At 53.0% G+C, this 25078-nt stretch overlaps 2 protein-coding genes and 1 long non-coding RNA gene across 4 annotated transcripts in view; 2 read left to right on the top strand and 1 right to left on the bottom strand.

Annotated features, from left to right (window-relative positions):
• The window catches only part of WARS2 (tryptophanyl tRNA synthetase 2, mitochondrial), a 117264-nt gene extending 113387 nt beyond the window's left edge, over positions 1 to 3877 (top strand). Inside the window, exon 7 of the transcript XR_007707684.1 lies at positions 2458 to 3877. The gene's annotated coding sequence lies outside the window, so the exon portion shown is untranslated. The remainder of the gene's footprint in view (positions 1 to 2457) is intronic.
• A 6103-nt stretch (positions 3878 to 9980) lies between these two features.
• Positions 9981 to 21080, bottom strand: LOC118259815 (uncharacterized). Its single transcript, XR_004782115.2, has 2 exons — positions 20951 to 21080; positions 9981 to 10664 (listed from the first exon to the last, which is right to left on the bottom strand). It is a non-coding gene; the product is annotated as an uncharacterized LOC118259815 (long non-coding RNA).
• A 158-nt stretch (positions 21081 to 21238) lies between these two features.
• Positions 21239 to 25078, top strand: part of TBX15 (T-box transcription factor 15) — a 123000-nt gene continuing 119160 nt past the window's right edge. Inside the window, exon 1 of one of the 2 annotated variants that reach the window (XM_035569584.1) lies at positions 21239 to 21796. In XM_035569584.1, coding sequence (XP_035425477.1) covers positions 21595 to 21796 — 202 coding nt within the window. In that variant the 5' untranslated portion in view covers positions 21239 to 21594. The remainder of the gene's footprint in view (positions 21797 to 25078) is intronic. The other variant, XM_050714719.1, reaches the window with a different exon arrangement.

The raw sequence follows: 25078 nt of genomic DNA, 5'->3' as shown, positions 1-25078 counted from the left end.
TGCATTTGCTAAGCAACCCTAAAGAATCTATCAAAAGGGAAGCCTGCTGGACAATATCTAATATAACAGCTGGAAACAGAGCCCAGATCCAGGTAATCTTTTCAGCTATGATCAGTAATCTTTGTCTTGCAGGCTAGAAAGAACATATTGGGTGGTAAACTATTTTTTGTGTTGTATGTACACAATTACATAGATATATAATTATTTATAAGCAGAAGTATATTATAGACTTTGTGGATAATTACAATGTTTCAGTGCCTCAATCGTGTTTGTTTTTTTTTTTTTTTTTTTTTTTATGAAAATCACATAGGGCAGAGCAGGAAGAAAAGCTTCAGAAGAGCCATTTGGTTGGTGCACAGGCTTTGTACCTAATGTATTTAGCAATGTTTCAATCAAATTCAGGGTTTTCTCTTTAGCTTAACAATATATATATATATTTTTCTTTCTCTTTCCCCTATCAATTAAACAAATCTTACTTGCCTGGCCTATTTCCTTGGAGTAAGGAAATAAGCCTTTCTTTTCTTCTTCAGGAAATTCAGACTTCTGTAAAATGAATATGTTCACCTACCAATTGTTGACTTATTTCAGTAGCTTTTATTTTAGTAGCTCTTGTCCAGGAATTCCCAAAATAAAAGCTGCATCTACCCAGCAGAGTAATCCCAATACTGCTAACAACCATGATCTTTATAGTTGTCTCCTCTCAGGGGACTCTAATGTGGGTGTTTGCAGGTGTGTGCTGCCTATTACAGTTTTCTGAAAGCATGTCTTTTCTGGGAAGTTAACCATCTTGGCATTCAGGTTAAGGGTCTGGCTGGACCTAGCCTGACTGCCTCTTTGCGTTCTTTGAACCATTTACTTGGCATCCGAAGGAGCTTGGCAGGAAGAAGCTGAGCTTGAAGCAACATGTGCTTGCTACTATCAGTAAAAGGTGTTTGATACCAAGGTACTGTGATCTCTTCGCTCTTCTTTGAACTCCCTGCTTCCTCTTCAGAATGTTTTTGTAAGCACCCATTTTAAATGGTGTTCTGTGGCAGTACTTACTTTAACAAAGTAGTGCAGATGAGTCAGAACAGCTCTTCAGAGCAAAACAGTTTTTGTGGAGGGCCTGATGTGATGTATCTCAGAGGGACTTGTTTCACACTAACTCTAGCCTGGTCCCATGGGTTTATTTACAACTGGAGTACAGTAGGTACACTCATGAAATGCATTTTCTTGTTTGGTTTCATCCAATTCATGAACCATAAAACTTCTCTGATGCCTGCTGAATTGCAGTAAGTGGGGACAATGGGGAGCTTCTACAAAAGGACACTCCTGCGCCCAGTCATGGTGCTAGTGTAGATGCTGCTTGTGCTGCTGTGGAAGTCGACCTCAGGTGTTATCCCAGACTGGGTGGGTAGAAGATCAAATTGTATCTTTCCTGATTGAAGAAAGAAGAGTTGAAAGATGGAGATGTATCCTTACTACCCTCGCTTTCTGTGTTGCTCTTTGTTCAGCTTCCCTTTCTTCATTGATCTTCTTCCTTGAATACATGCAGTAATTTGTAGTCTTAGTACTTAAATCTCTTCCTCTCTCATTCCTGTATGCTTACTGTATGGGAAGTACATACAATGGTGGTTAGGACCACAGTATCAGAACAGAGATGGACCCAGCGTCTACAAATAACTGAAGAGGTCCACTTACATTTAGAGATTAACACCAACTCCCCAACAAATAACTGTTTATTAAGATCTAACTAAAATGTTTATACGGTTGAGACATTTGTCTTTGCCAACAATGGTTCCAAGGAAATCCTCTTACCACTGACAAGAAGATGTTGTATGTGAGTCACAGTTCTGTGCTCCCAATTTAGACCATGAAATTTACTGGGAAATATGTCTCTAAGATGACAATAAAATTCAGAAAGAGTCTGGATGTGGTTCTGGTAATAGCAACAATATGGACCCATGTGGGTTTGAGTCTTATGTCTAATGAGCATGCTCTTTCAGTGGTCCAGCTTGTCTAGATTTATTTTAAGAACAACAGACGTATCTTTCACTCTATTGATATCTCTGTTTGCATTACTGGCTGATGGCTACCTGTTTACAAACAGTTGCTTCACAGAGAGAAAGAGGTAGCATAGGGAGTCTAGTGGAAAAGGTTTTCTGCTCAGAAGAGATGTTTTCATGCTAGGAAACCCTCCATCTCCTATATTGGACTATCTGATTTCATTTAAATTATTGGTCTGTTTCTTCTGCCTGGGTAAATTTGGCAATAATAGCTATAAGAAGAATGGCACTTTCTTGTGTAGTCAAAAGTGTTGGAAGGACCCAGGCATCTCCTCTCATTATTTCAGAAGTACCTTCCATTGTGGGACTTTACTGTTTGTGTCAGCCAATTTCAATGAAAATGCTATGGAAAAGCTGTGATCTTCTGTGACATTCATCCATCTAATTAAAGCTTTTCTATTTTATTTTTCAGCTCAATAGGTTGTGAGACAAGACTTCTGTTTAACTTTGAATTTCCAACCAAGCTCTCTATCTCATAGTCTTTTGGTGACTGAATGGCATCCAAAGTAACAGAAAATTCCTTCTTGTCACAAAAGATTCTGTGCTGATTCTCACCATCTTTTCTATATGCTTTTGTTGATGATGATGATTGTTTTTGTTTTGTTTTATTATTGATTTTTGCATGTGCTAATGCTCATATTATGAAAGATTTGACAGTATTTATTTTGCTTTGTGCCAATGAAAAATCATTCTACGTGCAACACTTCCATATTGTTATGCAGAGACCACAATTTGATGATTATTTTGCTTTTAGGCAGCTTTGTTTTCAACAATTATTTCATATAAAATGGAATGCCAACCTACACTGAGGGATGAGCATAAGTGCCCAGTTGCAATGGACAGTTAAAAATCTGGGTAGAGATTTTACTGCTGTGGTAAATTGCTGTCACAGAACACCATGACTTGAAGATGAGATTATACACTACATGAGTGGTCTCATACTGCCCGTGGACATGAAACAAAGCACTGAGCTTAATGTCTGTTGTGCTGTCATGCTCTCAGCACTCCAACATGGCTGTGAGGCAGGAACGGCAAATCTATGCCACACCAGAAGGTTCGATCAGTTCCAGATGTGCTATATTTGGCCTATCTGCAAGATGAAATGTCAGGACGAGAGTTCCAACACTGAAGTCCTTACAAGTTATTAAAAGTTTGGTAGTAACAGCATGCTTGTAAAAGCCTGGGTATGGGAGCATGGTCATAGTCTCATTCATATGGCTGACATGACAAGTCACAAGTCTGTGATGAAGTAAGCCATCTGCTTCCTTTATACAATCAGTGTAAATAAAGACTGTGTGCGTCTAATCTGAAGGGTTAATGGATTAACTCCCACAGTTGGGAAGCAGCAGCTTACAACAGAGTAAGGTGGAATCACATCTCTCTTACTGCCGTAAATCATTCTGAAACAAGATGCTCACAGTTTAGGTGGGAACTTCAGGTTGTACAAAGCAGAAGCACGAGATCCTGCGTGGACAACATCAGTTGTCCCATGTGTTCTCCTAAGTATGTCTTCAGTCATAGTCTGGTTTTATTGTCATCCATCCACATGAAGCAATGGTCAGGTACTGAGAAAGTCAATGAAACTTCCGTTAGACGCATTGAACATGTGTTCTTTTTGCTGTCTTTGGTGAAAACTTCTTTCATGATACCCCAGCATCTACAAAAACATATTGTTAAGCTAAGTACAGATGAGATTTATCAACATTGTTACTCTCTGATGTTATCCAGTGTTTCTGGTGTAGGTGGTCTCTGCCTTCATTCACCCTGTTTACTTTCATGTTTCCTTCCCTAGATCATACCGCTCTCTGAATAAAGAAAGATCTTGAATGTTATGGAACTGACTTTTTATTGTGACTGGAAACAGTTGTTCAGACGTATTTCAAGACACTTTTCATGGTGTTTGCTGAATGAATAACAAAGATCTCAATAAGTGGCTCTTGAACTGAGCACTCAAGCCAAGAAAGATCTTCCTGAGTGGGCTGGGGCTTTCTTTGCCCACATTTATTCCTTCACTGTCTGTCTGGCAAATGTTCCTACAGCAAGAATGGGAAAAAATAGCAATATTCTGTTTCTGCTTAGGCTTGTGGGCCACGAGTAACCTGTGAGTGGTGGTGTGGCATCCATTCTTTTTAAGCTACCCTCATCTATTTTCTGATACTGATGGAACTGCTTGCCAACCCTTAAAACTTGAAGTTGTGTAGATGAGAAAGAAAGAGGGAAGGGAAAGGAAGGGAAGGGAAGGGAGGGAGGGAGGGAGGGAGAAAAAGAGAGAAAGGGAGAAAGAAAAATAAAAAAGAGAGAAGGAAGAAAGAGAGGAAGAGAAAAAGAGAGAATAGAAGGAAAAATTGTGATTTACTTTACAGTGGCTGTGGTTTTTGAAGACTTGTTACACGCATGTGCAGGCTGTCCTGCCTTCTGTCCTGATCAGAAAGTTGCTCTTGAGATTCTTGCTCTTAAAAATAGGTTACAATTTTTTTTCTTGCAAGAGAAAGAAAGTTGTGCAGAGTGAATGTTGAACTTTAATGGCTGCACCTCTTTTAAAAGAATCCAGTCATTCATTCCTGGGACATATGTGGAGTCCATGTGGACAAGGCAACTCAAAGGACCACAGTTAGACTGTAGTTCTGATGCAAAGAAAATGCCTCCCCATCATGTCAAGAGCACCTCTCAAGAAGCACTAGACGTACTGTCTAGTTGCAGGCTGAGTGCACTGGACCTGAATGAATAACCCATTTCTTTCTCAGAGCACATGCATTCTCGAGGCATGCCCATTGACCCACGAGGCAGAAGGGCCTTGATGGACTTTGGGAAAATGTTGGTTGGCAGAGGATTATTACTGCTACCATTGAGAAAACTGATCCAAGCTGCAACACTCCTAGCTTATGCCCAGCAACCTGAGCCCCCTAGAAGTAAACTGTGAAATAGATGAATATGGACTGTGTGAAGGCTGCATGTTGCGTAGGATTGCTGTGACCCATTGGGAAAGTGCCATTTTGGGGTTTAATAACCATTGCAGAAATGGTTCAGGGATGTGCTGGGATTCTGAAGATCTTGGATTCAGGTGTGTTGCTGACCTATATGTGAGAGCAGGTTATTCTGGCTCCACTGAAGATGAAATGTGCTTTTACAGGGTTCTTATTTCTAAGGGTCTTACTTCCTATGGAGACACAGTGTTGTTAAAATAGACTTCAGATTTATCATATACGTGTACAAAATAACAGCAGAATTGAGGTGGTGAGCATCACTGCTATTTTAATCCATTTTGCTTACCCACATCACATGCTGGCAGACTGCCTTGGAGTGGAAACTCCACTTTTTTCCTTCTTTAAGCCAGCGAAGCCCTGACTCAAAGGGCTTCACTCTCCTCTCTGCTTGCCTTTGAAGAGATGGATTAGCTGAAGTGTGAATGTCGTCTTTGTGGTTTATGAGGATGTTTCAGTGGATGATGAGTGGGTTGTCAAGGGAGATCTCTGGGTGGCCTGAGAAGATTTAATGGATGCTGGAAGGTTTGGGGGAGTTGTCTTAGCTCTCTTCAACTTAATAAAATGCTTAATGTATCCTCAACTGAGTATCATCAGCTGAAAATTAGAGTAGAGATTTCCTATCAACTTTGTAGAATGTTTTCTTCCACGATTTCATACAAAACAACAAAATGTATATCAGCAAGGCCATTGTGGTCTGTAGTTCTTAATCTACTTTGTGTCTTTGTTGTCTGCCTTCTGTTATTCTGCTCTTTTAGTGTTATTTCTATGGGAAGATTTTTGCTCTCTTCTTAAGAAAAGAAAATCTTAAAATGTGTTTTGCCTTTTATTTCTTTGACGTCCTTGAACAAATTGCTTAACTTGTTTTGTCTCAGTTTTCTTTGCTATAAAATGAGGCATATGAGATTGCATTGCAGAGGTATAGGAAGGCTAAGCTAATATTTGCTAAGCGTTTTGAGCCTTCCAGTTGAAGATGCCCTCACTTGGCTTTGAGTTATAGTGCATCTCAGGAAGAAATACTATTAGTGGTGCTTGTGGCATGAATAAACATAGTGAAATGTGCCAGAGGGCAGCCAGTTCAATCCGGAGTAATAAATAACGGATCCAATGAAAGCATCAAAGTTGTCTGCTTCACAGAAACCTGTAGGCTATTCCACTCTAACTTGATACTTTTTGTTCTGGTTCAAAAATGCCTGAAAATATCCCGAAAGCAGCTTGCACTACAATCTCTGCTGCAGCTCCTTGCTCTTTGTCTCTTCCCTGCAGTCTGAAATTGAGGGCCTCTAGCAAGGATCTAATATCAAAAGAAGGGTAATGCCACTACAGGGAGGGGAAAAATAATTACTAAATTTCCTGAATAGTAAACAGTTTAGGCTTGGTATTTTTTTTTAGGAGCAGTTTTGGCCCTCGCTGTGCTGGTGGATGTCTCTAGGGCGGTAAGCCTCTGCCTGCTGCTGCTGCTGCTGCAACTCTCTTCCCCACCCCTACCCCACCCACCCCGTCCCGAAAGTAGCCACCAATGGAGAAAACAGGTTGGGCTGGGGACGTGCCACGGGAGCTCCGCCGTGGTGGGGCGGGCGGGAGGGAGCTGCCCCTGCGCGGGGGGCTCCGCGCCCAGAGGCCGGGGGGCGCAGCGCGGCGCAGGTCGCCAGGGGGCAGCCGCGGGCGCGGAGGCGGCTCGGGGGCGGCGGGGAGGGAAATCGGGGCCTCCCCTCCCCTCCTCGCCCTCCTGTGGCTTTGCATGCGAGGCGAGGTGGGGCTCCGAGAGACACGGAAGCTCTGCCAGGCTCACGCAAGCCCCCCGCTGCGCACTGAGGCTGGGCTGCGTGTCCGCCCCCCCCCCTCCGGGCTCCTCCGTGGCCCCGGGGTGTTCGTCCAGCCCCGAGCGTTTCCCAGCCCTCCCAAACGCCCAAAGCCACCCGGAGGAGCCCCGGCACTCGAGTCGCGCATCGCCTTGTTCTCTCCCTCCCTGCCCCTCCTAGGACGATGCGCCGGAGGCCGCCCCGAGGTGTCGGCAGCCTGAAGGGAGCCTTCCTCCCCCTCCCGCAGCTCTCAGAGCAGAAATCGGGGTAGGCTCTGCCCCGCCGTCGGGGTGGGGAAACCCCCCAGGGGCTACGAGGTTCGACTCGTGGCTCAGGCCCCATCTCTCTGACTCGCTCCCGGGGATTATTCCTCAGCACTTTCCCTAAGGCGAGCCGGAGGCCGGGGAGGATTTCGGTGGCCGAGCGGTTTGGGAGCGTGCGGGAGGGGACTGTGCAGGCGCGGTCACATCTGCTCGTCGAAGGTCATTTGCTACCCTAAGCACCAAAATACGAGCCGAGCCGAAGGCTGGCCCGAGCCGACACCTCCCTAACGCGGGGAGAGAAGGAGAATCGTGCTGCGCTGCTTGGGAGACCTTCCATTATTTCACGTTCAAGAGAGGGCATTAAATAGGATCAGCAGGGCAAAATACACCTGATCCTGCTTGTTTCCGCCACAGTACCACGCGGGTATCGGCAGATAAAGAAGCACGTCTTCTTTGTTGCGGGACGGGCTCTGCTCTCATCTGCGACGTTTTCCTCCTGGCTTTTCTCCTTCCCCGCCGACTAGCTAAAAACTGCGCTAAAAAAAAAAAAAAAAAAAAAAAAAAAAAAAAAAAAAAAAAGAGAGAGAGCTGTGCCTTTGAAACAAAAGCAAAGACGCGGGTTTTGGAAAGCCACTTCTGCTCCCGGCCGCGTATCCCAGCCTTGGGGCGATCGATGTTTTTAGCGATGCTAAACCTGGCGGGGCCCGGCGCCGCAGGTCTGCGAGCCCCGGCGCGGCGTGGAGAGGGGCAGCAGCCGGGCAGAGAGGGGCTGTCCGGAGCCCCCGGGCCCTGCAGGCCCCCTGGGACCACAGGTTGGCGGGTGGGCAGGGGCTGCACGCTGTGCTCTTGCAAGCGCTCTTGCTTTTCAAGCATCTCAGCGGGGAAAATCGCAGCAACTTCCCGACGAGCAAAACCAGTTTAGGGGAGAAAGAGGAAACAGAAAATGGTTAGGCAGGTGATCTGTTCCGAGCAATGAAGCCCTGAGCGCCTGACACCTTTCCGTGCGCGGTACAGCTCTAGCAGCCGCAGCCGGCTCCGCGGCCCCCTGCGGCTTTTCCCTCGGCAGAGCCCGGGGAAGCCCCACGGCTTCCAGCGGCGGCCGCAGGAGCCGGAGGCGGCGGCGGTGCCGTGGGCGCTGCGCATCGCCCCGCGGCTCGCCCCGGCCGGGCGCCGCCCGCCCCCGGCTGCTCACCCCGGCTCGCCCCGGTCTCCGCCGCCGCTCCTCCCTGCGCTCCGGGGGTCGGCCCCGCCGAGCCGCATTTCTGCCTGATTTCAGGCCACTGCGACGCCCAAAGCGGCTTTTCCCAAGCGTTGCCGTGCCCAAAAGAACTTTTCCGAGCAGCCGTGTGCCTCCCAAACACGGATATAATCTTTCCGGGCTTTCTTTATAATGACTTCCACTGAATAAATGCTGCAAAGCTCTTTATCTTATAGTGCAATACGGAATGTGGCGTTGTACACATATGGTTTAGTTTTTTTCCCTCTAATTCTTGCGTGCTGGGCAGCTCTGAGTTGGGAAAGGCGTATTTATAAGAATTTGACTCCTTCCACATTCTAAGGCTTGCAGTGGTGTAGGGTGGTTTGGGAAATCTGTCTGGGCAGAGAGATTAAACGAAGTGTCGGGCAAAAGTGCTGTTAAGAGGGCTCTGAGGAAGCGCTTCCATCCTTAAGAAGGAGTTAAAAATGCCTCGGAAAACCGCGGTTGATCTCGCGGAAAACGGGCGAAACACTGAGCGATCGATTGCCATAGCAAACAGATCGAGAATTAGAGTTAAGATCCCGTGTGACACAAACAAACAAACAAACAAACAAAAAAGCAGTAAAAATAAATGAATAGCAATGAAAGGAAAATAAAGAGAGAGGGAAGGGACGCGTAAAGCTGCTGGTAACAGAGGGTGAGTGCGATGCCGGGGGGGAGCTCCGGGGCGCGCAGCAGGCGGGGGCTGCTTAACAGGGGGCGGGCAGGGGGCAGGCAGGGGGCAGGCAGCGCCGCGGGGCGGGGGGCAAGGTGCCAGGCAGCCCCCCCCGCCGCCGCCCTCAGGTGCCAGCGCCCGCGGGCTAGACGGCGGCTCCCCGCCCGGGGAGCGGGGTCGGGGGGCAGCCGGCCCGAGGCGGTGCCGCCGGGACCCCTCTCGGCTCCCCCCGCGCTGCTCTCGCAGGAGCCCGGAGCCCGCAGCGGGGGCTCGCCCGCCTCTCGGCCCCGCGTGTCGCTGCGTGTGTGTGTGCGTGGGAGCGTCCTCCGTGTGCGTGTGTGCCGTGGGCTGCTCTGTCCGTGCGCGGTTGCTGCTTGAAGGCATCCCGGCAGCACTGTCCCCGGTGTCCCCACGAGCCGCTGGCCAGGCAGAGGGGTGAGTATGAGTGATGTGGCCCCGGGCTGTCACCCCTCTTTGCGCTGTGTCTGAGCCGCCAGCTTCTCAGCATCAGTTTACTCCGCGTCCTCCTTCTTGCTCTGAACTCGACAGGAAAGTGTTGGTGCGGTTTTACTCTGTGCGAGACAGTGGTTGCAAACGCGATATATGTTTCCATCCAAATAAATAAATCCGAGTAAGCTCTGCTCTCTGAATTGTGCCAGCCCTTTCCATGCTGAGCTCAAGCTCCTTTTCTCACTTGCAAAGTCTGTCTGACCCCTGCCTGCCGGTCTATCCGCCTGTCTGTCTGTCCGTCTACCTTTGGGGTTGAACTTCTTGGGAGAGGCAGCCTAGATTAAATCAGTGAGTGTTCAGGTATACGTCCATTCTTTTACCAGTTTGTTTTGGTGTCCCCCTCCCTCCCTCCCTCCACCTCCGATTCGTTCTTATTTGAGTTATGAAACACAGAGAGACCCGTCTTATTCTTGAACAGCTAAGGCCCCCAAACCAAAGCCCAATCACAGCAGTCAAAAGTCAGAGGGCCTCTATAATGGAAATGTATTTGTATTTATATTTGTATACATGAGCATCGACCTGTTAAAAGCTCCCGAGCCGTGTCAATGTATAAACGAGAAATGTCAGCTCCTGGATGGTGTGAAAGGATGTAACATTCGTCTCCCTGTAGGCGCATTTGGAATAGGCTACCAGTTTGATGTTGCTTTTTCTCCGGGAATAAACACGATCTGATTTCCGAAACAGCTACGTTTTTTTCCACCGGCATTTCCCCCGTTTCCGTGATGTAGCCGCGGTTGCGAGCGGGACATGAGCGATTTCACAACCGTGTATTGGACGACGAGTTCATGCAACCACCCCAGTTCTGTTTCTAGACAGACGTGTTTTGGGAAATGGCAATACCCTAAAGAGAAGTCGCTCCACGAAAGGAAGAGCCGCTCTGCGTTTAGCCGTGAAACTGCGGCCGGGCTCAGCTCTGCTGCCAAGGACATTCCCATCCCAAAAAGCTCGGGAGCTTTTTCGCGTGATAGAGCTGAAGGTTCGTGCTCCATCCCAGCTAGTGCGGGAAGGCTGGGGGAGCGAGGCTGCCGCTCTCGTGGGAGGGGGAAGCGTGTGCCGAGTTGTTTTCCAGTCCGTGGTTAAAACGAAAAGGCCTCCTGAAGCGTGGCTTATTGGGACGCGCCGTGCGAACCTGGAAACCGAGCGGTGAAACCTAAAGAGGGTACAGGGAGCCGTGAAATCTTTGCAGCAGCAAGGATTAATCCCGTAACAGCGCGGCTGGACCGCGTCCTCCCGGGACGTGCGCTTAAAAAAAAAAAAAAAAAAAAAAAAACCGCGGAAACCAGAGGAGCTAAAGTCGTAAAATAAAAACGATAAAAGCGGATGATGCCAGAGCGGCATCGCGCAGGCCGACCTGCATGGCCGGAGCCAAGGGCGGTGGAGAGCAGCGGCCACGGGAGGACAGGGAGGGGTGACCCGCCATGTCACCGCGGTCCCCCGGGCAGCAGCGCAGCCTCCAGGCCTCTGCAGCCGCCGCCGCGGGCTTGCCCTTCTCGGCCTCGGCGTTTCCAGCCCCCCGCCTCAGCACCCGGCGGTTTAAGGGACTCTGGGGGAAGGATTAGCGGGGTAAGAAAGTGTCGTGGATCTTCTCGTTGGAAATGGGCTAATGGGATGGCACTGGAGGCCACCGAGCCCCTGAGGAGGCCACCGCGGCTGGCAGGAGGAGAGCGTGGTTTGCTCATCCTCCTTTTTCTCCCGTGTTCAGACCACTTATCCCGAGGGTCCCGGGGCAGACAAATCCCTCGTAATGAAGGGAACAAAAGTCCCTGCGCTGCACCCTGTCTCCGTCCTCTGCATCCCCTGTTGGGCCGACGACGTCTGCTGGTGAAATCTTCCCTTGTGCTCCTTTCCTACAAGTTATTGGGTTACACTCGGCTGTTGTGTTATATGGGGCATGTGCAGGGTTTTTAGAAGCCTCTATAAAAGAATAAAGACTCAGTCGCAGCTCGAGCCTGAAACTCGTTTCCCTACACGTTATAACACAGTCCGCAGACGCTGTTTGGTAGAGAAGGGATTGGGGCGAGCAGAAAGACGAGTCTTGTATTATTTCTATTTGATCGAAAGAAGAAAGCCGTGTAAGGTGTTTCCTGTCTATTTGAGATTTTGTATGGCCCTTTAGGCAGGTTATTTCTTTGGAAAACAGCCACGGAGCCCATTGTCTTTATCTGATGCTTGAAAGATTGGGGAGGAGAGGAAGGAGAAAAATCATTGTTAAAAACACTTTGAAGTTGTGCAACTGTTGCTGCTCCAATTTTTTTCTCCAGTCTCCAGATGCACCAGAAATCTCTACTTTGATCTCACAAAGCAGCAATTTATATTTTTTAATTTTTTAAAAAATGGTTGGGTAGCTCGGCGCGTAATGGCAAACATGCAGGGAATGAGGTCATTGGGCAGTGCTGGGGAGGGGGCGGGGAGGCAGATAGTAAATGCCGAGAGCGCAGGAATGAGGAGGCAGGGAAGGAAGGGGGCTTGCTCTCCAAACGAGCCTGGCTGCGGGAACATCTGCTCAGGGCTAAGTTTTACATCCACGCTTGTTCACAAGGGAAAAGTCTCTGCCAGTGCACATGGGTCTGGCCTGAGCGTGAGAGGGATGTTCCCTTCGCGATGCCTCGGCGAGGGGCGCGGACGTCGGGCTGCCAGGAGCCCGGCACCGGCAGCTCTTGGCAGCGTGGCTGGGGGACAGCACGGGAACGGGGGTGACACGGCGAGGCCCAGCACCCGAGGCGGCAGAGGGGACCAGCCCCTCTCCTTTAGAGCACCTGGGGGTGCCCCTTGCTGTCGCTGGTGCGTGCCCGTCTGTGAGTCCTCCCCAGCAGCGGTCGCCCCAGACAAAACCTCGAGCATCACATTTCTGGCAACCTCACCGTCCCTCCGGCCAGGGGCAGCGCTAAGCGCTCCCGGACGGGAACAGATTCTCAACTGCCTCCTTGGGAGGGCCTGGGGGCTCCTCGGGCCGCCCCCTCCCTGCCCCAGGGCTTGGCTCCGGGCAGGGACCGACCCGTGCGGAGCTTGGCTGCGGGCGTTTGTTTGGCTAAGGGAAATCAAATGCGAGGAAGAAGGGGGGACGGACCCCAGAGACGCTGGTCCAGCCACTCTGCCATCTCAAAAACAGCGCCGGCCTCCCGGGCCGACTCTCCGGCAGTGCGGTGCCAGCGCTGCTCGTCTTGAACCTTGCCAGTACGCGGGTGATTTTCTCCCTGGGCAGTCTCTGCCCTTCCATCCAATGCCCTTCCATTGCCTTTCCATCCCGAAGGTGTCGGCTCGGGTTAGCCCCACTTTCCCTGCATCCCCCTCATCGTGCCCCTGCGGGGCTGTTTCCCGAGGCTGCTCCCCGCCTGCCCGCTCGGGATGCGCGGAGGATGCTCCCTCCTGGACCCCAGCAGTCCCCGCCAGCCGCCTGGACCGATGGGAGCCACTGGCACCACGAAAACCTCTCTGCCATCCCGCGGCCGTGCGCGGTCCCGTGACACGGGGAGCCGGGGCACGGGTGTCCCTCCCTGCAGCCTCGGTGGGGAGCTGCGAGCGAAGAAATCCTTGGTCTACAGGGGGAGAAGGCATCCCGGTACCGCTAGAGGTGGCCCTCCTCTGGGAAATGGGAGGTGCGACAGCGCTGACCAGCGGGTGAAGTGGCGAGGGAGGCTGGGAGGATCTGTCGGGACCGTACAAAAATATGTATTTTTTAAAGGGAGAAGTGGGGCAGGGAGTTGGGGGGAGTAAAGTAGGGGGTGAGGGTATAGCGACAGAAACGAGATGCTGACACTGAGGAGTAGTAGGGAGAAATCAACAATTGGTGCCTATAGACCACATCAAAGGACTGCAGAGCAACAATAAAATGCCTTGAAATACTTCTTAATGCAATGTTTGCATTGGGCAAGTCCACAAATGACGCTGGTTTTGCCATCACAGGGGAAAGAAAGCAGCAGATGAGGAGGTTTAGCCAACATTCCTCTGAAACCCGGCTTTAGAGAGAAAAGAGGAGAAGGGAGAGGGAGAGAGAGAGACTTTTATAATCCTGAAAGGCAAGAAGAGAAACCACATCAACGGACAGCGAGCAAATGCAGCAGGGCAGCATTATCAAGACACAGGGGGATCTTCGCAAATAGCCTGATCTGCAACAACACATCTGTAAAGAAGAAAACTTCAATTCCTTGTTGTTACGGGGACATCTTTGACTCCGGCTGTCGCTCAGACCCGCTGTTTTAAAGACGAGGCCACGCTTGTCCCCCATTGCGCATTTCCCCCCGGGGAGCTGCGGGCACCCGAGGCCTGGGGCTCGTCCCAGCCCCTGGAGAGCTTTTCCCTGGCGGGGCGGCCCAGGGTGCAGGGGGGGAGCGGGGAGCAAATGTGTGTGCTGGCGAGGGAAAGCCTCCCGGTTCCGGTCAGCCCCTGTCAAAGAAGTAGTCACACTCAGACGAGCGTTTAATTTCTATTGTGTTTTTTTTTGTTTTCCGAAGGCAGGGCTCCTATTCCCCGAGCGAGGCTGCAGTGTGGCACAGGCTGGCTTTGGCTGGTTGCTGTGCGGCAGCTCCAGCCGCGCCGATCCCGGCTCACCGAAGCCCAAAGTCGGCGGCAGCACCTCTTGACCGCCTGCCATCCACGCACAAAGGATGCGGGAGGCTGAACGTCCTCCTGCACGGACAGCGGCGCCGAGCTCCGCAGCCAGGTCTCCCTCGCTGGGCTGCTCGCCCCCTCGGGGAGGCCACGGCAGTCGGAGCCGTCGGCCCCCCTCTAAAATCGCTGTGCCCCTTCTGTCCCACCCAAATCTCCCACCCAGCCCTCAGCCAGCGCCTGAGTTCCCCAGCCAGCCCCCCCGCTGCTGAAGCAAACCTCTCACTGATCCCCCCGACGGCTACGCCCACCTGAGGCAGCCTCGGGAAGCGCTCCGGGGCTGTCCCCCCGCTGCTTCCCGGGGGGACTTCGCTCTCCCCGCCGCAGGGGTCTCAGCTTTCGGCCCCGGTGGTCAGCAGCTGGTTGCTGCCTCCCGCCCGCAAAACCTTGCTTTCCGAGCACCCGAAGGGCTGCACCGCGGGCGGGGGGGGTTCCCCCTGCAGGCTGGGGTCCGTGCCCCCCGTCTCACCCCTCCTGCCCCTCCTCCGGTGCTGCCACACGTCCCTGGTGACTCCGTGCCCCGGCGGTGGGGACGCGCCGGGAGCATTCACGGGGGCAGGGAGAGGCCTTGCAGAGGGGAGAGTCCTCCGGGGCCGGCCGCACACGCTCCGGGGTCTCGGGGTCGCAGTTTTGCGGTGATGCCTCCTCCTCCGGGAGACAGAGGAGAAGATAAATCCGCCTGTAATATCAATACGGTGATAGAAAGTGACCCGGGGGAAAAGCAGCCAGCACCGAGCGGGATTCCCCGTTTGCTGAGAGCCCCCGGGAGCAGCCGCGCTGCCGCGGGGAGGAAAGGTTCGCTCTCCTTTCGTTTCAAAGGTTTCGATCTTCGAAGCGGGGGAACAAAAATAAAAATAATAATGAATAAAAATCGCCCTGCCAGGCGGGCAAGCCACACTGCAAACGGTAGAAGCACACCGCCTCGGGATAACCCAGGGTTTCGTCCTGGATAGCCCAGTTCCCGGCAGCTTTTTGGTTATTGGAAACTAATAAAAACGGCAATCACAGCTCGAGTAATAGTAAATCTGGGTAAATTCCGGGCGCAGAGCGAGGTTTGCGGTGCAGGAGGGGAGCCCGGGCTGGGGCCCGGCGCGGCGGTGATGGGCACCGCGGACTTTCCCTCCCGCCCCGTCCCGGCCGGCCCCGACGGACCACGGCCGGCCCGTGCGGATCGGAGCCGGGTTTCTGGCGTGCCTGGTTTACACAGCGGCCGCATTTCACGTGGAGGGAAAGAAGCGGGGTCTGAAGTGGCTGCGGTTGTGCCGCATACGTTGCCCGAAGCTAAGGCCGGGGACCGCTCTCCTGCTTTTGCGGCCGTGCCTAGCGCTGATAGCAGGGCGCGGAAAATGCCTACTTTCGACAGCAGAGTGATCACATCCTTCTGCCCCCCGCTCTCTTGAATAGCCCCGTTAAAGTCTGCCGAGTTTTAGGATCGGCGCTAAACGGGATTGTTTACAGTATAACACACCATGTCCGAGGTACGGGAGCGCACAGACCTCTCTTGGTTCAAAGAGCTGTGCCTTGAAGAAAAAAAATAATCCCCTTAATATTTATTTTTTTGACTGAACACACATTGAAATGCTCTGCGCAGCTCGGCTTTCTTCCCTGGAAAAGCGGACTTCGGATCCCGTCTCGGTAACAAGGGGCCGGTTGTCCGCCTACGGTGCCCCATACGAGAGCCATTGTGTGCGAAACCCGCAGCGTTTTCTGGGGTCGCCGTCTGTTTGGCGTGCGCTAGGTGATGGGATAGGGGGGGAAGGCGGCTGCCAGGTGAGGGGAAGGCTCGCTTGGTCCGTCCCCTTGCAGCTGGGGCGGCTGCGAGGTGCCGTGGACCCCACGCGTGGGAGAAGCACCACCTCTCCCTACCTACCACAGCGAGTCCCCCGTGCCTGTGGGCTTGGGAGACGAGGTGTGCGTGGTGCTGGGGGGAAAAAAAAGTAATAAAATAAAAATAAAATGGCAAAACAAAACAAAATAATCCACCCAAAATTGTAAGAGCGGCAATAACCTGTAGCTCTTCAGCGCACCGCCGTGTAAAGTGCTGTTTGCTGTCGGCGTGGGTTTTACCCTTTTTCTTTCCCTCTGCCACGGCGGTAAAGCAGAGCTCGGCCGGGAGCAGCTACTTCGGGACAGAAACCTCCACGCCGGCTGCGCTTGGGCAGCCCCGGCCCCATTCCCCGGACGGGACCGTGCTCAGCGGCGTAGCCGTGCTAAGCCCCCCGGCCCCTGGGAGATGCTTGCCTCTTGGCCTGCCGCCTTCCCGGGGACCGCCCCAGCGGAAAATCTCCCGTGGCCTGGGGTCGGCTCGCGTGTCCTGGCTCTGATGGTAAATCTGGCTAAAGCTCCTAGGTCGGGATCTTGTCCAGATACAGCCCCGCTGCCGGTTTTTCCTCTGCTTTTTCCAAGGTCCCTTTACCCTCTAGGCTTTCTCCTCCAAATCCCCGCCAGGGCGGTTTATTTCTTGGGGGAAAAAAAATAAAAAAAAAAGAAAGAAAACGACGAAACAAACACCGAGGACCGTTCTGAGATCTCTTTTAGTCTCTTCCCGCCCTGAGTACACCTGCAAATGGGGAGCAGGGGCAGGGAATGGGAGGCCACCAGGAAACCTCGGACACCCACTGCGGATGGGGTCGGGGGGCAAGGGGGGGAGCAGAGAGGCCGCGGAGCCCAACCTCCCCTTCCCCTCTGCGCCGGGCCTTCCTCACCTCGCCGTGCCAGCCCTCCCCGGGGGGACAGATAAAAGTCTCAGGAAGGTAACGAGGTGGGTGGCGAGCTCGGAGGGGCCGGGAGCTGCGCCGTAGCCTTCCCGGGGAGGGGAGACCCCCGTTCCCCCCGGGCTTGCTGCCCCCGGCCCTGCCCTTGGCCTCTGGCCACCCGAGAGCAGCGGCCACGGGAATTCACCTGCCAAGGGAGACCCCAGCACGGGGCAGGTAGAAAATCTGCAGAGGAAAGAGTAGGAGGGTGGGGGGATTAAAACATAAGGGGCAACGGGAGCAGCAGCAGCCACCCCCGGGGCGCCTGTGGGGTGGGAGCGGGGAGTCCCAGGAGGGAGCGCCCCGAGGCTGTGCCGGGGACTGCAGAGCTCCTGGAGCGAGGAGCAGGGGAAGCGAATGGGTTTTTTTGTTCAAGCAGCAATAGCTGACAAGCCGCGGACACTCCACGACCCTGAAAGCCGAACGAAGAGGGCTTGTAGACAGAAAAAAAATGAAGAAAGAAAAAATATCGGGAGCCTCGCTTATCGAACTGGGTTATTCTGAAGTTTAGGGTGGTAAATACAAAAATGCACGGCTTTTAACCCTGCCTTCGCTGTGCCAAGTTAGTAGCTAGTAAGTCAGAGGGCTCCCTACCCGGGACCTTCGCCTTTGTGAGGGGAACCTGCTTTGTTTGAATTATTCATCATAATTGCCTATTTCCAAACAGCTCCACGGGGAGGCTCCGAAATGCAGTCAGGTCTGATCAGTGCCCGCGAAGAAGCGATGCCTGGAGCTGGAGGAAGTCCGGGGACACTTTGAGCTCCCCATTCCCGTCCCCTCCCGGAGCACGGTGGCCGGGTTGGGGTGCGGGGGCAGGTCCAGGGACACGGGGCATTTTGCTGCCTTACGCCCGGGGAAGCTTGCGATGCGCTTCTGCTCTGCCCGCTCTCCTTCTGCCGCCCGGAAAGCAGGAGAGCCAGAAATAATGCTAACGCGCCTTGGGCTGTGGTGCCCAAACGAGTGAGGGAGAAATCCTGGTAAAATGGAGGGAAAGTAGTGGCTGTTTTTTACAACCCAAGTGTATAATCGGATTTTTTTTTCTCTCCTGATAGAAAGCAGATAAATTTATGAAGGGAGAGCTAAGAGAATAATTACAGGGTGAAGGTAGTTAAATTTTATTTCGAGTCCCAAAGGCAAAACCTGACATTTTATTGCAAACATCTGGAAGGCTTAAGAGACTGGCATGGTGTTTGTTTAAACACTAATAGAGATTTTTATTCTGTAAAACACAAACAAAGCCCATTTAAAAACACTCGAGACTGTAAATATTTTGCGGTGGTTCAATTCTCCAAGCCTGAGAAAACCGGGGGAACGGGAGGGGAGGGGAACGAATCGACGGCGTAATGGGGGTATAATTATGAATTAGTTAATAATACGCAACAATACCGTTTGTGCAGACCATAAAAATAAATTGCAGGCGGATTTTTTTTTTTCGCAGTCGCAGTAAATGACCCCGCGCAGCCCGGGAACATCACCTCGCTCGCGTTTCCAGGCAGCCACTCTGTTCTCCTTACACTCGCCTCTTACGAGAGAGCCAGCCCCGAAATCCTCCGGTCCGTTTAAAAAGGACGATCGGCGTTGCGTTAAAGTCCAGTAAATCACTCGCTCGCGTTATCAGACAGCCTTCAGCCCGCACCCGCTGACTAGTTTTAACATTGTTTTCAATTACTAACTTCAAAAAAAAAAAAAAATCTCCTAGATCTGGCTAAAGGACCTTCGATAACGTTTCCCTTGTTGTGCGGCAGGGTTTGAAACTGGCTCCGCTCAGGCTCTGCGAGCAGAACATCTGGACAGCACTCCCACCCCGCAGCCGGCTCCCCTTATTTCTCTCTTTTGCAAATATTTCCATACATAAACAAATATTTTCAGGCTCGCTCGGCGACAACCGGGAAGCAGGAGTGAATGATTTCTTTATAAACCCCAGGGCCTGGCCCTGCGACCCTTGCTCCCGCCACTTTATTCCAGGGAGCAGTTTCCTGGATTTAATGGGAGCTACCCCTGCGAGTGCGGGTCTGGAATAAAGGCCAGGCAAAGGGGGTGCTTTCTTCTGCAGTGGTCAGAGCGGGATCTGAGCGTCGCGCCTGAGCCCAGGCCGGCTCCAGGCTGACCAAGGATTTCCAGCGGGGGGTCACGGGCAGAAATCTCCTGCAAGGGGACAGCCCCGTCCCTTCCCCGGGCGCATTTCGCCGCTGCCCTTCGCACCGCCGGCACCGGCAGCGGGCGGGCGAGACCTCGGGCGGCGGCGGGGAGGTGGAGGCTCGCCCCCGGCCGCCTCTGCCGGGACCGTGGGGAGCTGCCCTCCAGCCCCCGGCAAAGGGGTCTGCTCCCTGGGGCCTAGCGGTCAGGAGGCGTGTTGGCACGGGAGTTCGGTCGCGTTTCTGCTGCGAAGCCTCCGTCCCTCTGTCCCGGCTGGGCGGACAGACGGACGGACGGCAGCGCCCGGCGGTAAGAGACTGAAAAGGGCTCGGGGCTGCTTTAAACCGTCGACCCGTAAAACCACACTTAAACCCGGGAAAATTGTGTTTCTGAGCTCTTATATCAGCCACCGAATTTCTTTTATATCGCCCTGCCTTTCCAACACCATTTCCTCTCGCTAAAACGCTATAAATAATCATCTGTTTTCTTGGGCTCTCTTTCTAAATTCTCCCTCCAGCCTCTATAAAAGCCTCCCTCGCCGTCCGTCTCCCAGGCGGGTGTTTCCGAGGCTTTCGGAAATAGAGAAACGGGTTTTTGTTTGGGAGACACTCCCTCGCCGTGGGACACGCAGCCGAGGGACCGGGGCGAAAGCCGTGCGCCCTTCCCCGTCTCCCTGCTCCTCGGCCGGTCCCGGAGCCCGCTTTAAAACGCGGGCTCCTTCCAAAAGCCTTCCTCTTTCGTTGCCCTCTCCCCCGCCTCGGCACGGCTCTCCGGGCTCCCCTCGGCCCTCCTGGGGGGCACCCCCGTGCCGGGGGGCCGCCGTGCCCGGCGCTGAACCCTCTGCGAGCAACCTGTCAAAGGCGATGCTCCAGAGGGGAGGGGAAAGGAGCGGCGGGGGTGTGGGGGGGAACGGGGGGGTGTAAGGCGGGTGATGCACAAAACCTGCTCCTCGGCCTAGATAACGACGCTCAGCTTTCCCGGGATCTCCCGAAGAAATCGCTCCTTTCTCGCCCCAAAATCCCTCGCCCCGGCAGGCTGGGGCCGTGCCTGCGCCACCCCGCGCTTCAGGCCGGGGGGAGACGCCCGGGCGGCTCTACAGCACCCCGCAAACACAGTGGGGAGGCTGGGGTAAAGGAGCTGACCCCCCAGCCTACCCCCTTCCCTTGTGTCCCTCCTCTCTACCCCGGCGCAGCTCCGCGCCTTCGGGGAGCATTTGGGAGCCACCGACCCGCAATAATCTCTTCCTCAATCTGCCATGCGCTCTCTCCCGCTTTTCCAGAGTCGCTCGATCCATACTAATTCCGCCCCTTACTGTATCATTATTTATTGTTTATTTTGAACCTTTCTCTACTCGATCCTTGGGATCGATTTAACTCCCGGCGGCTTTCCCCACTACGTTTTCCTTGGACGGTGTTTCGCTTGTATTTTTCGGTGGTCCGATCACGGTGCTTCCTTCCCCTTTCCAAATGCAGCCCCGTTTTCCTTTTCACTGCGATCCCCCAGCGCCCCGCACGACCCAGGGGTGTGTGAGCAGCCCGAAGGGTTTGGGGGCAGAGCGAACAGAAGGAGCCGAAATGAAATGTTGGATACCATCCAGGCAGCTGCCCGGGATCTGTACCTAGAGGATTTGTTCTCGCTGGAGCTAAATAAATAAATAAATAAATAAATAAAAGACCACGACCCTTCCTTCCAAAGGCTCCCCGTGCCGGTGGTGCCGGGTCTGGGTGTCTGCCCCCCCGCAGCCCGGCTACGCACCGTGCTGAAATTTCGCTTCAACACACGCAAATATCCCCGCTGCCGGGCCAAATACCGGCAAGCTCTCGGAAAACACGGCACGAATGACGCTTTAAAAACAACCCCAGGTTTTCAAGCCCCTTTCGAGTACTTTTTGTTTGTTTGTTTGTTTATATATATATATATAATTTGAGGGGGGGTTGGTTACCAGAAGCCCCTAGGAAACGTGGGTGCGGCGGAGAGAAGTGCCGAAGCTGTTCCGTCGCTGCATTTGGGGCTATGTGCTTCCTAACAGCTCCCCGCTCTTCAAAGAGTTAATTCTCCCGGCCGGTGCTCCAGGACTCAGATGGCCAAAATTCCTAGCCCCGAAGCCCGAGTCTCCCTCCCTTCCCCATTGGGTTGCAGCTTTTGGGTTTCTCCCGATCTCTCTCTCCGATTGGCCGGGGACTTTTTTTTTTTTATTATTTTTTTTTCCTTGACAGGCGCACGCAGCCTGCCCAACTCTCGGAGGAAAAAAAAAAAAAGAAAAAAAAACACAGAAGTTTGGATCAATCAGAGAGAGACAGAAGGAAAGGGGAGAAGGAAAAAAAAAAAAAAAAGATGAAATCCAGCCTGCAGCCCCTCTGAGCAAGTGCTGGGGACCTGGGCTGTGCACACCCTCCCGGCTCTGCCTACGGAGTATCTGCAGCCTCATGTAGTTCCTTCAGGAGACTGAAGGCTGGTTCTTCTTGGGGGTGCAGCTGGGGAGGGGTGGGGGGAGAAAGAGGCGAGAGGCTCTGCCTCTGGTCCCCGAGCTCTGCGCTCCCAGCCACTGGTTGCTCATCTGCCCAAGGGTCCGGGCTGGGGGATAAGATGAGTGAGAGGCGAAGATCGGCGGTGGCCCTCAGCTCCCGAGCGCACGCTTTCTCGGTAGAAGCCTTGATTGGGACAAATAAAAAGAGGAAACTCCGAGACTGGGAGGACAAGGGGCTGGATTTGTCCATGGAAAGCCTCAGCCCCAATGGCCAGCTAGGGGACAATGAAGACCCGACTCAGTGCCTGGACCTCAACCCCGGTTAGTGCAACTCCTTTCTCCTCTCAGTGCCTTCCAGCCCCTCTCCCTTCCCCGGGCCGGGGCTGCCTCCGCTCCGCCGGGCTGCGGCTCCACGAGAACATCCGGGGCTGGGGCGGGGGGGGACGGACGACGGGACGGAACGACACGTTTTGAGGAGATTTCTCGGGTTTTGTTATTATTATCATTACCGTTATATTATTTTAGCTTTACAGGGAGTTTTCTCCTCCTCACCGCGGCTCTCTCCCCCCCCGACTCCTTGATCTCCCGGGAGTGGAGCGCACCCCCCCGCCTCCTCCTTCTCCCTTTCTCCTCCCTCTCCGCGCCTGCCGGGTCGCGGCGGTGCTTCCCGTGTGTCCCGGGACACGCGTTTCGTCCTGTCCCGGAGCTCTCCGACCAGCTGGGTGCCCGCTGGGTCGGGGGACACAGCCCCCACATCCCCCCGGGAGGGTGCCCGATCCTTCCCGCAGCGCCGGGATCGGGTTCACCGGGGCTGACCGGAGCGGCTGGGATGGGGCCGGTGGCGACGGGGGAGGGAGGAACTGGGGCATGGGGAGCAGCGCCGGAGCCGCGGACCCTGGGCCGGCTGCAAGATGTTTGGGGGGACAGAGCACGAGACTCCCCTTGAAAAATAATAATGTTAAAAATACTATTTTATTTGAAAGGGAGCCGGTAGCGTGGAGCGATCATTTGGCTAGAGCAAAGCCCTAGAGCTGCTCACCCCCCGTCCTCTGTCCTTTTCTCCCCGGGCTGTCCCCATCGTCCCCGGTCTCCCGCCCCGCTCCCGAGCGCTGCGAAAAGGGACGGAGCCAGCGGCGCTGCTCCCGCAGTTGTGGTGTGCGGAGAAAAGGGGACTTCAAATATTTTCTCTTTACGTCTTTTTTTATAGTTGGGGTGAGGGGGGGAGGTCAAGCGATTTCTGTTCGCCGCCCCATAAGAGAAAGGGCAGCGGTCTCCTCCACTCGCCCCAAATCCACTCCGCCACACTCGGAGAAGAAAATACCTTATATATATATACATATATATATGCTTATATATATATATATATATGCTATATTTTATATATGTTATTTTTGCATGAGATTCCCCGCGACATTACTGTGGCAGCTGCCTACAACCCGCCGTGAAAAACAGAGAGATCGACGAGGAAAAAAAAAAAAAAGGCTGTTGTAAAAAATCTGTTAAGTGTTTTTGAAGGGAGCGAAAGACCGGGAACTGCGGAGACCTCGCCCCGCTCCGCTCTCAAGGAACGGCATTTCATTTTGCTTGTGACAGCAGCAGCTCTTCCCCGTACATGTCATAAGGAGACGGAGGTAAAATCTTCCGCCTGGTACCCCTCGCTCAGCGGAGCGACGGGCATGAAGGAGAACGGACAAAAGGGATCAAAAGAGCAAACGCCAAATAGGGAAAAAAAAAAGGCTTCAAAGTGTTCCTCGTCCAAAATCATATGTACGCCAACGAAACGACAAAAATCGGCTTTGCAATAACAGAGCAGATAGGCGCATTAGTCTTCCTCATTTTATTTATTTTATTATTATTATTTTTAGAATCGTTTCTCATTCATTTCCACCCTCTACGGGATATATATATATTTGTTGATCTAGAAGTTTAATTTTCTCATTTCTCCATAAATTCGAAAAAAAAATATGGAACGGAAAACTCCCCTCTGCGCCAGACTGGAGAGCGGGAGAGAATAGCTGCTAAAATGCCTGAAACCTTAGAAAGCAAACGTGATGTTTTTCATAAAGCAAAGGAAATCAAGAACAGTTTGAGAAATCATTTTTTAGGAGGTTGATAGACTTTAAATAAAGTTCCCGACTGTAATTTGCGCAGTCACTTCATTAAACCCAAAGCCTCCGCAGCGTACTTTTGCTGCTGGGTGAAAATTGATTAGCGGCCATATAATAGCCACCAAATTCCATCTTTACAAGACCCAATTAAGAGCAAACTTTACACCTAAAGTATCTAAATCTTGCCAAATCTCCAGCGATATGCCAAAAATTAGAAAGGGGAGTTTTTCTAGCGTCCCAAACGATCGAAACTCAAAATCGCTTCTCTGGGTAGCGTAGGAAATAGCACAGGGCTGCTCTTTATGCTGGAAATATTATTGGTACGGGCGGGTTTACAGAGAGGCCCCATGGATCACAGGGACCACTGGAAAAGTAGGGATTGATTTTGCGTGGGAAACAGCAAATCGGTCCAGCCCGATTTATCGAACCCTTCCCCAAAATTGGATTTGAGCTGACGAGGGGCCGCAAAGCCGAAATTCATTCGCCCCAGGAAACCAAACACCACCCGAGGAAGACGAAGGCTTCGTCCTCCTTTTTCTGCTCCGGGCGTGGAGATTTCTCTACGGCACGGCTCCGGCTCCTTTGCCACGTCTCGCACGGGTTTCCCCATGCCCCACGGCCGCAGGGAGCAGCGCTTTGCCCGGGGAGGGGCCCGGGAGCCTCCCGGCAGAGGCGAGGGGAAGGTGCCGGGCTGGGGGTGGCGTGGGGAGAGGTGAGAGGAGCGAGCGGGTAAATGGCCTGGGTTTGTAAAAAAAACATCTCCAGCACATCCGAGTGATTTACGCCCCGGCCGTGAATCTCGTCACCAGAGCTAACGTGCTGTTTTACGAGGCTCGTTTAAAAAGGAGGATAAAGCCGGATTTTAATCACGTGTGCGGATTTTAATCACGAAGCCGCGGAAAGGAGCGCGGGATGGTGGAGGCTTCCCCCCCCTCCGACCCAGTTTAGGGGAGCCCCCCGCGAAGCGCGGCTGCTCTCCCGGGCGGTGGGAAGACACGCTTCGGAGGCAGAGCACAGGGTGGGGAATAAAAATACACAATTTCTCGCCCTCACGTTCCGCACAATGGGAGAAACACGGCGGTGTGCACGGAAACGAATTTCGCCAGTCCAGCCTTCGCATCACGCACCCCATCCTTATTTTTTTATCGCGTGTTAAAAAAAAAAAAAAAAAAAAAAGAACACGCGGGTTACAAAAAAAAAAAACCACAGCACGTTTTCTAGAGTTTTATTTTTGTCGGTCTGCGAAGACATCGCGTTACAAATGGCTTTTCGTTCCGTGTGTTGTCTGAAGCGCCGTTAATCAACTGCCGCGAGGCTTTGCAGCGAGGGGAAACAATCCGGCATGCACGGAAGGAGCTGCAACGTATTTAGCACAGCCACTCATCCGTAAGACCAGCATCGCTTCGAAGTCCGAGAGCCTGAGCGAGCCTCGCGTTGCTGGCAAGAGCGAGCCCTCCGCTCCTCTTCTTGCGGCTCGAAGCTCTGCCTCGGCCCG

The sequence above is a fragment of the Cygnus atratus genome, chromosome 1, assembly GCF_013377495.2.
Source record: "Cygnus atratus isolate AKBS03 ecotype Queensland, Australia chromosome 1, CAtr_DNAZoo_HiC_assembly, whole genome shotgun sequence".
NCBI lineage: Eukaryota > Metazoa > Chordata > Aves > Anseriformes > Anatidae > Cygnus > Cygnus atratus.
This window is presented reverse-complemented; position numbering and strand designations above follow the sequence as displayed.